At 34.3% G+C, this 13806-nt stretch overlaps 1 protein-coding gene across 11 annotated transcripts in view; it reads left to right on the top strand.

Annotated features, from left to right (window-relative positions):
• The window catches only part of ERBIN (erbb2 interacting protein), a 124651-nt gene that overhangs the window by 98094 nt on the left and 12751 nt on the right, over positions 1-13806 (top strand). For all 11 annotated transcript variants that reach the window (XM_053913168.2, XM_053913156.2, XM_053913143.2 and 8 more), the window contains 5 exons: positions 767-940; positions 1762-1944; positions 4179-4293; positions 6082-6265; positions 8311-9850. In XM_053913168.2, the coding sequence (XP_053769143.1) occupies positions 767-940; positions 1762-1944; positions 4179-4293; positions 6082-6265; positions 8311-9850 (2196 nt within the window). The remainder of the gene's footprint in view (positions 1-766; positions 941-1761; positions 1945-4178; positions 4294-6081; positions 6266-8310; positions 9851-13806) is intronic.

Below are 13806 nucleotides of genomic sequence, written 5' to 3'. Positions count from 1 at the left end.
TATTTATTGGTTACTGTATACCCCTGCTGAACCGTTTTGGGGGATACAAAGAAATGTATGGTTTCAGTCCTTGTTCCCAAGGCTCTTGAAGTTTTATTGATTATGTATCATGTGAAATAATTTGAGAACAATATAAAATTATGTGATTACAAACCAGGTTTCATATGTATATAAATATGAGAGAAAAACAGATTATTGTTTTCCCTTTTCCTTTTTTAAAGATTTATTTATATATATTTTAGGGATAAAGACTTCATTATGGGATTCAGAGAGTGTCACGTGATAGAAGTAGCAAATACCCATTTTTAAGTTACTTAAGGATGTATTTCTTTTTCCCTTATATAAACTAGCTGAATCCCAGAAAATGACAGGTAGGCCTTTGAAGTGTTTGATTCCTTGCACCTAAGACAAAATATATAAATTTAGGAACCTTATATGTGTCTGGATAAATATCTACCTGGAAAACATATATCTGTTTCAAACTCGAGTGACAGTGTTGGCAATATCCACTCCATATATTTCAAAGTGAATATATTTATGCCTATTAAGAAAGTTTTTAAAACAATGAAATCTGTAACTGTGACATCTTTGACTACTGATAAAACCATACTTTCGAGTCTAAGTGCTTTCAGATGTCTATCATTTGTTTCAGTTACCCCTGTAGCCAGATATTAAACATAATTAAGATGGCTTATATATTAAATTTTGAGGTTGACATTAGAAATATCTATCCATATTTTAAATTTTGCCTATCTTATTTCTCTAGGAGGGAAATTTAAAGAGATATCCAACACCATACCCAGATGAGCTTAAGAATATGGTCAAAACTGTTCAAACCATTGTACATAGATTAAAAGATGAAGAGACTAATGAAGACTCTGGAAAAGATTTGAAACCACACGAAGATCACCAAGTTGTAAATAATGATATGGGTGTGAAGGTGAGAAAACTCAGTTCAAAAGAATTGACCAACACCTACCTCAAATTCTTTAGAATTTTAAATAATTGATATAGTGATCCTTTTTGTATGCACTAAATGTACACCCAAATTTAGGGTGGTGGTGTCAGCTAACCGAGATAAAAGCTGTAACAACAGTGAACTCCCTACTTGCTATTATTACCACTTCATTGTGGTTGCAGACTATCCAGGTGGGCACGGGAGTGTCAGCATAACCTTTAAAAAATCATTGCCTGAACAAATAATAAGATAATGAACGTCAGAGAATTTGTTGTAATGGAAATACTCCCCCCCCCCCAGCAATATCAATTCACTCTACCCAATACTAATTGTAAATTTAATTGCTATGACTATTAGCATTTCCTTGGGATCTTTCGGAAACCTACACAAATCCCTAAATTATGTGTTCCTTTAATGGATTTCTTTATTTCACACTGTGTCACATAAACATTTTATGTCACTGGAGTTGTTACACATTTTACAGTGGACAAAAAAGCAATCTAATCATTCCAAATTTGACCATGGTGAGCTAAGTAACTCATTCATTAACATCTGTTTCACAATTTCTAAAATGAAGTGTACCCTCAGCTACATTGTAAAGTTTAACGTGGCTCATAGACCTTTGGGAACCATATGTCCCCACAGTAAGCATTTTATCTGAGTGCTGCAGATTTCCATGTTTAAAGTTTCCTTGATTTATCCAGCAAAGGAAAAATTTACTTTTAAATTTTCATGTGAACTTTAATACAAGAACAGTTACAAAGCATGAGGCATATGAATTCTTTATCTTCTCTTTTACTCAGACTTCAGAAAGTACTACTCCAGTAAGAAGCAAAGGTGAGGAAAGAGAAAAGCACACGATAGGAAACTCTGTACAGAAGACCAGTGAACCTGAAGCTGAGATCAGTCCTGGGAATCTTCCAGTAACTGCAAATATGAAAGCCTCTGAGAATTTGAAGCATGTTAATCATGATGATGTTTTTGAGGTATGGCTTTATGATTATTCTGGGATGATCATAAATGATAAGAATTTTACATTTTAATGTTGCTAACTGAAGACCATAGAGACTTGATATTGTTAGCAGAAAATATGCTAATGAATTTAGCATTGAGAAATTTCATATTTGCTCTATCACTCATTTATCACTTCAAACTTAAATTTTTGTACCTGTTGTACTAAAGTGTTTATAATGTAAATTATATTGTGGTGATTCTATATCTAGTTCTGTAAAGCAATTACTTTGTTTCTGTAACTTAACGATGAAAAGGTTGCCATAGGTATACTTCAGTGATTTGGCTTATCTAAGCATTTATCTTTAGTTGTGATGCATTTTTTCCTTGAATATCTGATACTTTTTGTCTTGGAATTTCTTCTAGTGGATCAATCAAAGCTGTAGCTTTTTAAAAATAACAGCTTTATTGAGGTATATAACTCATATACACATCTCACCCATTTAAATAAAGGATACAATTCAGCAACCTTTAGTATTCTAAAAGATGTGCAGCCATCACCACGATCACATTGAGAACATTTTCATTACCCCCAAAATAAAGCCCATACTTCATACCAGTCACCCCATATCCTCTCCATCTCCCTGAGCTTTACACAGCTACTGATCTTCTTTATCTGCCTCTATAGATTTGGCTATTCTTGGCATTTCATGTAAATGTAACCATACAATTTGTGGTCTTTTGTGATTGTTGTCTTTCACTTAGCATAATGACTTCAAGGTTATCCATATCCTAGCTTGTATTGATACTTCATCCATTTTTAATGTCTGAACAGTATTCCATTGTAATGGTGAATAAAGGACATTTGGGTTATTTCCACATGTTGGGTATATTGAATAAGTCTGCTATAAATATTTGTGTACAAGTTTTTATGTGGACATACATTTTTTTTTTATTCTCTTGGGTATACACTTAGGGGAATTGCTGGAACATATGATAACTTATGTTTAACTGAGAAACTGCCATTTTTCTAAAAGGGGTTGCACCATTTTACATTCCACTCATACACTGCTGCAGGTAATGGAAAATGATTAACTTGTAACTTTTAAAAATGAAATTCTGAAGTGTTTTTGGTTTATAGCTTCGTTGTCTGCTATGGTATCTACTAGCTATATGTGGCTATTTACATTTAAGTTAAATTAAGTAAATAGAATTAAAAATTGAACTAATCATTTACACTTGCCATGTTTCAAATGCTTGTTTGCTGCATCTGGCTAGTTAGTGTAGCTATCGTGTCGAACCACACAGATCATTTCTATCATTACAGAAAATTTCTATTGGAAATCACTGGTGTATAAAAATACTGATATTGTGGGTTTATAATAGCATCTTTGTTCCTGAAAACTTAAATGTGTTTAAAGCACATCATCAGTCTTCATGGTTATCCTGCAAGCTAGTCTTTATTACAGGAAAAAACTCATGGCTTTTGAAGTGTAAACTATTTACTATCTGGCCTTTTCACTGAAAGCTTGCTGATTCCAGTCCATATCTTTATTATGGCACTTAAAAGTACCTAAAAGTCTTAGTACTTTTAACAGAATACCTTTCTAAAACCTTTTGATTATTTTTATCATATTAACTAGGAATAATTTAACCTGATTTATACCATATACATTATTAGAATATTTCCATTAATAGGTCTTTTTTTCTACCTAATAGCTCTCCATGGTAGGTAGCTTAGGGCAATTGCCAAATATTAGAGAAAAAAATAATGGAGAATAATAATAAAATTCTGTCTTCAAATTAAGCAAAAAATGTCATTAATTCATGTTAGTGAAAGAACACCTCAGTCCTTCTGATTCCCTGGAACCCAGTGATCAATCCCTGGAGCAGTAAGTTTTAGGATTAGGAAGAGATTTTTATTGGAACAGAGTCTTTGAAGGACAGGGATTGTGTTTTATTTATTTTTATTTCTCTGGCACCTGCCGTAGTACTAGGCACACAGTGATCAGTAATACACTTGAATTAAGGCCTTCCCCAGAAAATTATCCCATAGGTGCTTTAGAATATTGTTCATAACTACCGAAGTTTTATTGGCTTGTCTTTAAAATTTGTAAATCATTTACTATTACTACTCACTATGTGTTACTCTAAAAAGCTTTCATACCTGTTCTTTTCTCTTTAAAGTTCTTATGACTTAATATTTATTCATTTAAAGAAACCAAAATCTGTTTTCATAAATATTTTCATTCTTTTCTCTTTAAACTAGGAATCTGAGGAACTTTCTTCTGATGAAGAGATGAAAATGGCAGAGATGAGACCACCATTAATTGAAGCCTCCATTAACCAGCCAAAAGTGGTAGCACTGAGTAATAACAAGAAAGGTCAGCTGTTAAAGGGAAGCAACGAGATTAAGCAAGGGCTGAATAAAATTTACAGTTTTTTAGAATAGATTTCCTTAAATGTCATTAAGTTACTTAAAACACTTTATAGCAACACTTTCTAAAACATACTTTTTTTGAAAGGTTTTATTTATTTATTTTTAGAGAGAGAGGAAGGGAGGGAGAAAGAGAAGGAGATAAACATAAATCCGTTGCCTCTAGCACACCCCCATCAGTGGACCTGGCCCACAACCCAGCCATGTGCCCTGACCAGAATTGAACCAGTGACCTTTGGCTTTGCAGAACAATGTCCAACCCACTAAGCCACACCATTCAGGGAAAAACATGCCTTTTTGAAAAGTCTCTTCTCTCTCGTTTTTAAAGGAAAATCTACAGGATCTTTTCTCTTCCCTTATGCAGGTCTACTTACAAAGGCATGGACTTTATGGGCATACAAGCCTAGATTATAATTCTACTTCTACTACTTATTTGCTATGTGATCCTTGAGCTACCTAATTGTATCCATGTATGCATATCTAATTTTACATAAAATGAGGCCAGTGGGTTTTGTGAATATCAAAAGTACTAGATTACTCAGTGTACTCAGATCTAGCCCAGTACCTGATGTACAATAGATATTTGCTGTTACCGTATTTTACCTATCCCAGAACTTATTTTTAAACCATCCTTCTTCCCAGCCATTCTTTCATAAAATTTCAGGCTCTTAAAAATGAAAGGGAACTTGGAGGATATCTATCTCTTCCTTCCCCCATTCCTCCACACCAGTGCCCTAAACCTCTCTCTGTATTACCTCCACCAAATATTTATCCAGTCTTTGCCTTTATGGCATTATTTCAAATAGCTTGTATTTCATGATGATAATGATGGTGATAACTTGTTGAGTACTTACTACGTACTGCTTGCTGTATGCTAAATGCTTTATGTTCATCTAATTATGACTGTTGTAACATGATACAGTTGGAAGAAGAGGTATATATCTAGGAAAGAATTTAAGTGACATATAGTTTAATGTTATTTAAAAAATGTATAATCGAGACCCTAATACCTTAAATTTGAAGTTAGAGAGCCTCATGTGCTGCTGTTTTTATCTGTAAACTCAAAACAGACTACCTAAAGTGAAATATTTGGAACAGCAAAAATACCCTTAATTCAGATTCATGTAATCTCTTATGACCGTGTCTATATATAATATTCCTATGATTTGGCTAGAATTGAGTTAGTTAAAATAATCCTTTAGGGTGTAAAGATATTATATTATTGCCCTGGCTGGTATGGCTCAGTGGATTGAGCGCCGGCCTGCGAACCAAAGGGTTGCTGGTTCGATTCCCAGTCACGGCACATGCCTGCATGACCCCGCATACCCCACCCTCCTTATTCACCCCATCTCTCTCCACGTGACTTTTTTTGTTTCACCGGATAAAGAAAAGTCCTCAAAAGGGAAATATTTTGCTGATGTGGAAGAGGTGAAACAAAAAAGACAGAAGCATTAAAAGGCATCAAAATCAACAAGTTCAAAACTGTTTTGAACAGTGGAAAAGAAATCTTGATTAGATGTATTCATCAAATGGAGAGTACTTTGAAGGTGAACTGACGTTTAAACACGTAGGGATAAATATACAATTTTTTATAAATAAATTCCATTTTTTTGGTGGGGTCTCCCCTCATATGTTGAACCAGGACAATATAAATGGTATTTGTCATTACTGCAAAGTATTTCACAGATTCTTGGTGACTATTAATGGCTTGAGTTTGTTGGTTTGTTTGCTTCAGATGATACGAAGGACACAGATTCTTTATCAGATGAAGTTACACACAATAGCAATCAGAATAACAGCAACTGTTCTTCTCCATCCCGGATGTCTGATTCAGTTTCTCTTAACACTGACAGTAGTCAAGATACCTCACTCTGCTCTCCAGTGAAACAAACTCATATTGGTATTAATTCCAAAAACAGGTTTGTGACTATCTTAACAAAATACTTTATTTGTACAATAAATAGAGATACAAATACAAATAAATATATATGACCAAAACATAAAGGATCTCACAAATTAATATTATAGAAGTAGTTCAAGCAGTATATGGTTTCTTCTACCACTTTATTACTAGTTATTTAGCTTTTATACATTTCCTTTTTATTTGTTTATTGTTCAATTATATTTGTCCCATTTTCCCCCCATTACTCTCTCCTGCTCTACCTACTCCCACCTCCCACAGTCAGTCCTCCCCTGCCCCTGACCCTCTGTTGTCTTTGTCCATGGGTTCTTTATACATGTTCCTTGATTTCCATTTTAGATTAGGGCTTTAAGGGGGGAAGAAGAGATTTAAAATATGTTCTAATTCCCTTCATTAAAAGGTTGAACAGTTTTATAGTAGTTGTAATTATTACAACATAAACAGCTTATTTGGAGTAATTAAAGTTGAGAGGAGTATTTTCAGGGTTAGTAATGCAAAATTATTTTTGATGGTTGCAGACAGCCACTCTTCAGCTCCAGGTAATAAACAGGTCTCCTGTAGCCTCCCCAAGCCTGGGAGTCTTGTGACCTCCGGGAAACTGTTGATCCTCTGGGCCTCAGTGCTGTTTTCTTACCTGCTCTGTGGCCTTGGGTGATAACTCCCTGGGTGTGACTATCCCATCACCCCATTCCAGTCTGGTTTCTCTTTCTGCAGGATTTAAAGATCTTTTAAAAGCATAACACAGCCTGTGTCCCTCTCTGTTCACATTTAAATCAAATATATTTAAATTGATGCAGTCAATTTAAATATTTTTCTTTAGCTCCGTATTTAAGCTTAGGCTTAAATTTGTAAGTCAGAGTCTCTGAAACAAGACTTAATTCCTGCAGGTTGGAATTTAGATGAAGTTTAAAACTTTTATTATTTGGGCTCTCAAGAGTTTGGTTATCAAAGTAAAACTATACCATTTTACTTTCAAGATAATCTGTCAGATAGATTGCTTGATAGAAAGATTTGGGTTACTACTGAATGCAAAGCTAATTATATGGATATTGCTAAATATATTTTTAGAGTTCACTTCTTCTTAAGCTCCAGGTGGCATATTTAAGTCAAATTTTTGTATGTATTGATTTACATTTTTGGAGAAGGAAAATGACTTTGATACCTTAAAATGAGTTTAGCAGTTACGTGGTTTAATTATGATTAATCATTATATCAGTTCTCTGAATTTGAGGCTAAGACCCAGTATGGTAATATATTAATTCTTAAAACCTTTAAGATGTTAAGATAATGAATGTCGAATAATGAAATTTTACTGATGTTTGGAAGTAGGTTAGTATTTTCTTAAACCATGTTTTTTATGTAATGAAATAAAGGCTACAAAGGGGATATAGCTACTACACCTTTTTGTATTGTATCACTAATTATGAGTATTTTATGTCACCTAATGGGAGTATTTGTAAAATATAACTTAGGAACTCAAATATGTTTTTACATCACCAAGTAGAAATAAAATATTTTCTATAATTTTGGAATATCATATTTATAAATATTTCCCAAGTCCAAAGTACTCACTTAATGTAATTAAATTTAACTTCAGTTTTGGTCATTCTTCATACTTTATAGAGCTCTGAGCTATTGTTTAATCCTGTAGATAATTTCCTTATCTATATATTTGAATCTAATAACTTAGTTAACATGATAACTATGGCTAATGTAAGATTTCAGAATTATTTGTAGAAATATTCTGTTCTCCTTACTCAGCTATTCAAGTTATTGGTTCTTTTTCCATGTATCTCCCCATTTTTCAAGCATTTCATATTTTGGCACATTTGTGAAAAGATGCAGCAGAAGAGAATACATAATAAGTCCAACTTTCTTTATTGTTTAGCTCCAACTATATTGTGACTAAGTGATTTATGATATTGATGAAAATGTTGATTATACATTTTAATACAGTTTTACTTGTCTCCCTTTAATATAAATCTCCCATTGCTAAGAAAACTGGGCTTTATGATGTTTTCAATAAAATTATTTTTGTTTTAGGCAAGAAGATGAAAATTTTAATAGCCTTTTACAAAATGGAGATATTTTAAACCATTCAACAGAGGAAAAATTCAAGATTCATGACAAGAAAGATTTCAATTTACCTGAATATGATTTAAATATTGAAGAACGATTAGTTCTTATAGAGAAAGGTGTTGACTCAACAGCCACATCTGATGAATCTCACAAATTAGACCATATCAATATGAATCTTAATAAACTTATAACTAATGATACATTTCAACCTGAGAGAGTGGAAAGGTCAAAGACACAGGATATATTGCTTGAAACGAGTTTTTTAAAAATTAATGCTAAAGGAGAAGATGAGCACTTGGAAAATGGAAACAAGTGTCCTAATCTGGAATGTATAAATAAGGTAAATGGACATTCTGAGGAAACGCCACAGTGTCCCAGGAGGATTGAACCACATAACACTGAGTCTTCTGTTGATATGGGTATTTCCAAAAGTACTGAAGATCTCTCCCCTCAGAGAAGTGGGCCAATAGGGTCTGTTGTGAAATCTCATAGCATAACTAATATGGAGACTGGAGAGCGAAAAATCTATGACATTCTCAGTGATAATGGACTTCAGCAGCCAAGTACAACAGTTAAAGTCATATCTACTATTGATGGAAAAAATATAGTCAGGAGTAAGTCTGCTACACTTTTGTATGATCAACCATTGCAAGTATTTACTGGTTCTTCCTCATCTTCTGATTTAATATCAGGTACAAAGGCAGTTTTTAAGTTTGATTCAAATCATAATCCTGAAGAGCCAAGTATAAGAGGCCCCACAAGTGGCCCACAATCTACACCCCAGATATATGGGCCTCCACAATACAATATCCAGTACAGTAGCAGCGCTGCAGTTAAGGACCCTTTATGGCACTCCAAACAAAATTCCCAAATAGACCATGTCAGTTTTCCTTCTCAGCGCCTGTCTAGATCAGACAGCACAGAAAATCACAGTTACACCAAACATCCTGGCAATATGAATTTCTCTAACCATAATAATGTTCGAGCTAATACTGGATTCCATTTACATCCAAGACTTGGCCCAGGAAGACATGGGGAACTGTGGGCCATCTCACCAAATGACCGACTCACTCCTGGAGCAACTCGAAATACAATTCAGCGACAAAGCAGTGTCTCCTCTACAGCCTCTGTAAATCTTGGTGAGCCAGGTTCCATAAGGAGGGCCCAAATCCCTGAAGGAGATTATTTATCATACAGAGAGTTACATCCAGTGGGAAGAACTCCAATGATGTCAGGATCACAGAGGCCTCTTTCTGCACGAACATACAGCATTGATGGTCCGAATACATCAAGGCCTCAAAGTGCTCGACCCTCCGTTAGTGAAATACCAGAGAGAACTATGTCAGTTAGTGATTTCAATTATTCCCGGACTAGTCCTTCAAAAAGACCAAATGCAAGGGTTGGTTCTGAGCACTCTTTATTAGATCCTCCAGGAAAAAGTAAAGTTCCTCATGATTGGCGAGAACAAGTACTACGACACATTGAGGCCAAAAAGTTAGAAAAGGTAATTAAACATGAATTTTTCATACTCCTCCATATGAATTTACTGATTTTTCTTAAAAATATTTGACATCCTTTGTTTTTTAAACAACGTGTAACAAATACTCTGAATTGTTGAATGTATACCAATATTCTAGGAGTTTTTCCTTGGTACTGACAGTAGAGTTCCAAGTTCAGACTTGGCCAGACTCAAAACTTTGAGGTGGTAGTATAAGCTCCTTTCCCTTCTCTTACTCCCCAGTGTTTTCTAATGGACTTACATTCATATTATATATTTGTGTGTGTGTCTCTGGTACCTTGTGCCTCACGTACTGTAAATAATACACGTATATACATGTATCCCTGTGTTTAGTTTTCTGACCTGTCATCTATTAATAATTATTATGTAAATATGCATCAAAAAACAAGCAGTTTATTATATAGTTAACAGAAAAACAAATCTATTGTAAAAGTAAATAATCTAAGAATTTTTTCCCCAGTTACATGACTAACACTATCACTGGCACAGAAGGCATCTGGCATGGCATTTACTCTTTTCTGAACTGCATTTCTGCCTATTTGGACTCACTTACCTGGCTCTTCAGTAGTGTGCAGATGTTTGCTTTTTGAAAGGAGTTAAAAGATTTTTACAGTGTCCTGTAAAACTGATACATTAGTGCTACAGTTCTATGGCCCAAGTGTTTAAGGCATATTCTTTCTTTAAGATTTAGCTTCATACCTCTCAGTGGATTTTACCCAAGAATTATCTTACTTCTGTTTATTAAATATATGTTTTTCAAATAGCTGAACATGTACAACCTTAATTAGTCATTATTTTAAAATTTTTCTTACGTTGAATTTTTCGGAAATACCTAAAATATAATTAATACGTTATTCAATTCACATTGAACCTCTGCCTGTAATTGTTAGCTCTGTGCAATGCTGTTATCTCAGCATTAAGTAAATGAGCCATCTGTGTTAGGCGACTTCATTCTCATTGATTTATTTTGCTTCAGCTATAACTGTACATACCATTGGGGTGCTTTGAACTTGTGTGCTTTTTCTAAGGAATTTGGAAGTTTCTTAAGGAGAAGCATAATATAGCTGTTTTATAAATAAACTTGTGGTGATAGTGTGGAACTGGATTTGAGGAAGATGAAGCTATATAGTTGTTGATTGAGTTATGAGGCTGTCTAGTGGTCCAGAAAACAAATAAGAATGTATCATTGGAATTGAGACAAAGGAATGAATATAAGCGGCAGTTCTGACTGTATAAGAATTTACTTCTGCTTGGAATATTCCTGTAATCAGTCATTGAAGAAAGGAGATTAAGCTTGAGATTGGTGCCTTGAAAAACTGGTTGTTGGGAATGCCATTAACTACTACTGGACTAGAGGAGAAATAGCAGATTTTGAAGAAGCGATGAATTTATTTATTACTATATTAATATTAGTGACATCTCAGATGGCTATTCTCCCATTACTTTCCTGTCTGACAGAGACGTGCCTGGACTTCAATAAATAGGAAGCAAGTAGCAGTTACCTCATTGTTCATTGTGCCTCTCTGCTTTTTACATTTAGAAATTTGCATTACAACTGCTTGGCAAGCACACTGGTAATTTAGAGATTAAAATTAGTTCAGTGAAACTAAGAAATGCACAGAGTATGATTTAGAGTCCAAACTTGAAGCATTTATTGACAGTGGTGAAGAATGATGGAAGATCTCTGTTTGCCCCTCTGTGATTCTCCCTTCCTCCCCCAAACATACCTCTGGTGGCATGGTGGACATTTAAAAAAATTATTCAGGGGATATCACAATCCCTGTGCTACCTCTAGGGGTTAAGTCCCCAGTTGCTACTTTGTGCAGCTGAGAGTTTGGTTTTGAAACCTTGTGGTAGTGACACCCCTCCACCCCAAGACACTACCTGCAATCTAAACATATAAAATAGATTTTACCTCCAAAATCTCAAGACTTATTTACAACTAAAACTTAACATTGAAAGTGAATGAAATTTTTTATTTCGAAGTTGAATTATTACTAATGTCAGCATTTGCTAATATAATACTAATTTTATTATATTAAAAAAACCATAAGCATTCAACCAAATATGATTAAAGATGATAACAACATGATAATTTTTGTGTCACTTGGTATTTTACAACTATTGGCATGTAATGTACAACAGTGCTGAGAACATATGCCCAACATTTAATTGAACTCTGCACAATGTGTTGATGTATTGTGATGGAGTGCCGTTTTATAGGGACGTTTGTGCACAAGCCTGAATTTAAAACCAGACCTATTCTCAGCTCCAGGCTTCTTAGTAGAATATTTACAAAATGTCATGTATGTTCAAAGATGCTCAAAGATGACAGAATAGGCTTTGTTTCAGATCTACATATTCTTAAACAGGGTCAGTCCACTCACATTAACATGTTAAAACAAAATGTGTGTATATTATAACTGTGTGTGTAATTTCTTCATTTTTACGTTCTAATCAGATGTTTATGGAATCTCTGAATTGCCTCTGCCAAATCCTTGTTCTTACCGAAATGGTTTGGAAAAATGTGGGCTATTTAGTTCAGCTTTTTATTTAGTCATTACTTTAGAATCCACAAAATAACTAAAAGTGTACTTTGTAATTTTCTATACCCTCTTCATTCTAGAATGTTACATTAACCTTTCTTAATAGTAGACATCAACTTCATAATCTGGAGAAGTTACATGTTTCTAAAGAGTAACATAGAAGTACTTATTACGGCATTTCCGTATTTCTTAATTACAAGCCACATTCAAAATGTGGTTTCTCTCACTTCAACCATCAGACCCTCGATATTCAGGGACATGACCAAAAGCATATACCTGAAAGAACAGCAGCCTAAGTGCTCATCAATAGATGAGTGAATAAAAAAGCTGTGGTAAATTTACACAGTGGAATCATAGGTGGCCATAAAAAAAGAAAGAAATCTTACCTTTTGCAAGAGCATGAATGGACCTAGAGTGTATTATGCTAAGTGAAATAAGCCTGGCAGTGAAAGACAAATAGCATATGATCTCACTTTATTGTAATCTTATGAACAAAATAAACTGAGGAACAAAGTAGAAGTGGAGGCATAGATACATGGAACAGACTGACAGCTGTCAGGAGAGGGGATGGAGAGCTGTATGAAAGAAGGTGAAGGGATTAAGTATTGTGTGTGTGTGTGTGTGTGTGTAAACACATAGACACAGACAACAGTGTGATGGTGGCCAGAGGCAAAGCGGGCTGAGCCTAGGTGGAAGCAAGCAAAAGCAGGCGAGGACAGGGACGGAAAGAGACTTTGCTGGGGCGATGGGCAGTGAAGTAGTGTGCAGGTGATGTTTTATTGAGTTGTACACTTGAAACCTGTGTGGTTTAACAGCTTTGGGATAAACAAGCAGAAATAGTGAGAATCGGTCAGTACATTTATTGAGGTACATTTTTCAGACCTCTGTAGGATTAGTGATTAGACATTTATATAAATGTAATATTTGGAAGAATTCTATCTGTGGTTCTTAAGTTTAAGCAGCAAAAGGCACTACTAACTCCTAAGATATAATAATCTTTAATATCTATTAAATAGAACGTTTTTATATATTCATTTTTTAGGTTTTTTATTATGGTAATTATAGAGCAGTGAGAAAGTCTTTTAAATGTTATATCCTAAAACTGTGTTTATATTAAACTTTTCCCTAATGTAAGACTTTTTTCTAAATGCAGAAGATAATTTTTAGAAATTGCAGTGACCAAGATCCTGGTATACATTGTAAATATATTTTGTGCTATATTATGTATTTAAACTCTGCATTTATTTAATAATAAGACAATTCCTATAAAATGAACCAGGCTCTCTAGAAATCCATTCTGACTTAGAAATAACTGATTGTTGGTAAAAATTTATTTTTATAGAGCAATTAGTTTTTGTTCCATCTATAACTGTATACGTGCAGATACCTCTGGGT

The sequence above is a fragment of the Desmodus rotundus genome, chromosome 1, assembly GCF_022682495.2.
Source record: "Desmodus rotundus isolate HL8 chromosome 1, HLdesRot8A.1, whole genome shotgun sequence".
NCBI classification, from domain to species: Eukaryota; Metazoa; Chordata; class Mammalia; order Chiroptera; family Phyllostomidae; genus Desmodus; species Desmodus rotundus.
Note: the sequence above shows the minus strand (reverse complement) of the source record. Positions and strands in the feature narration are given on the sequence as shown.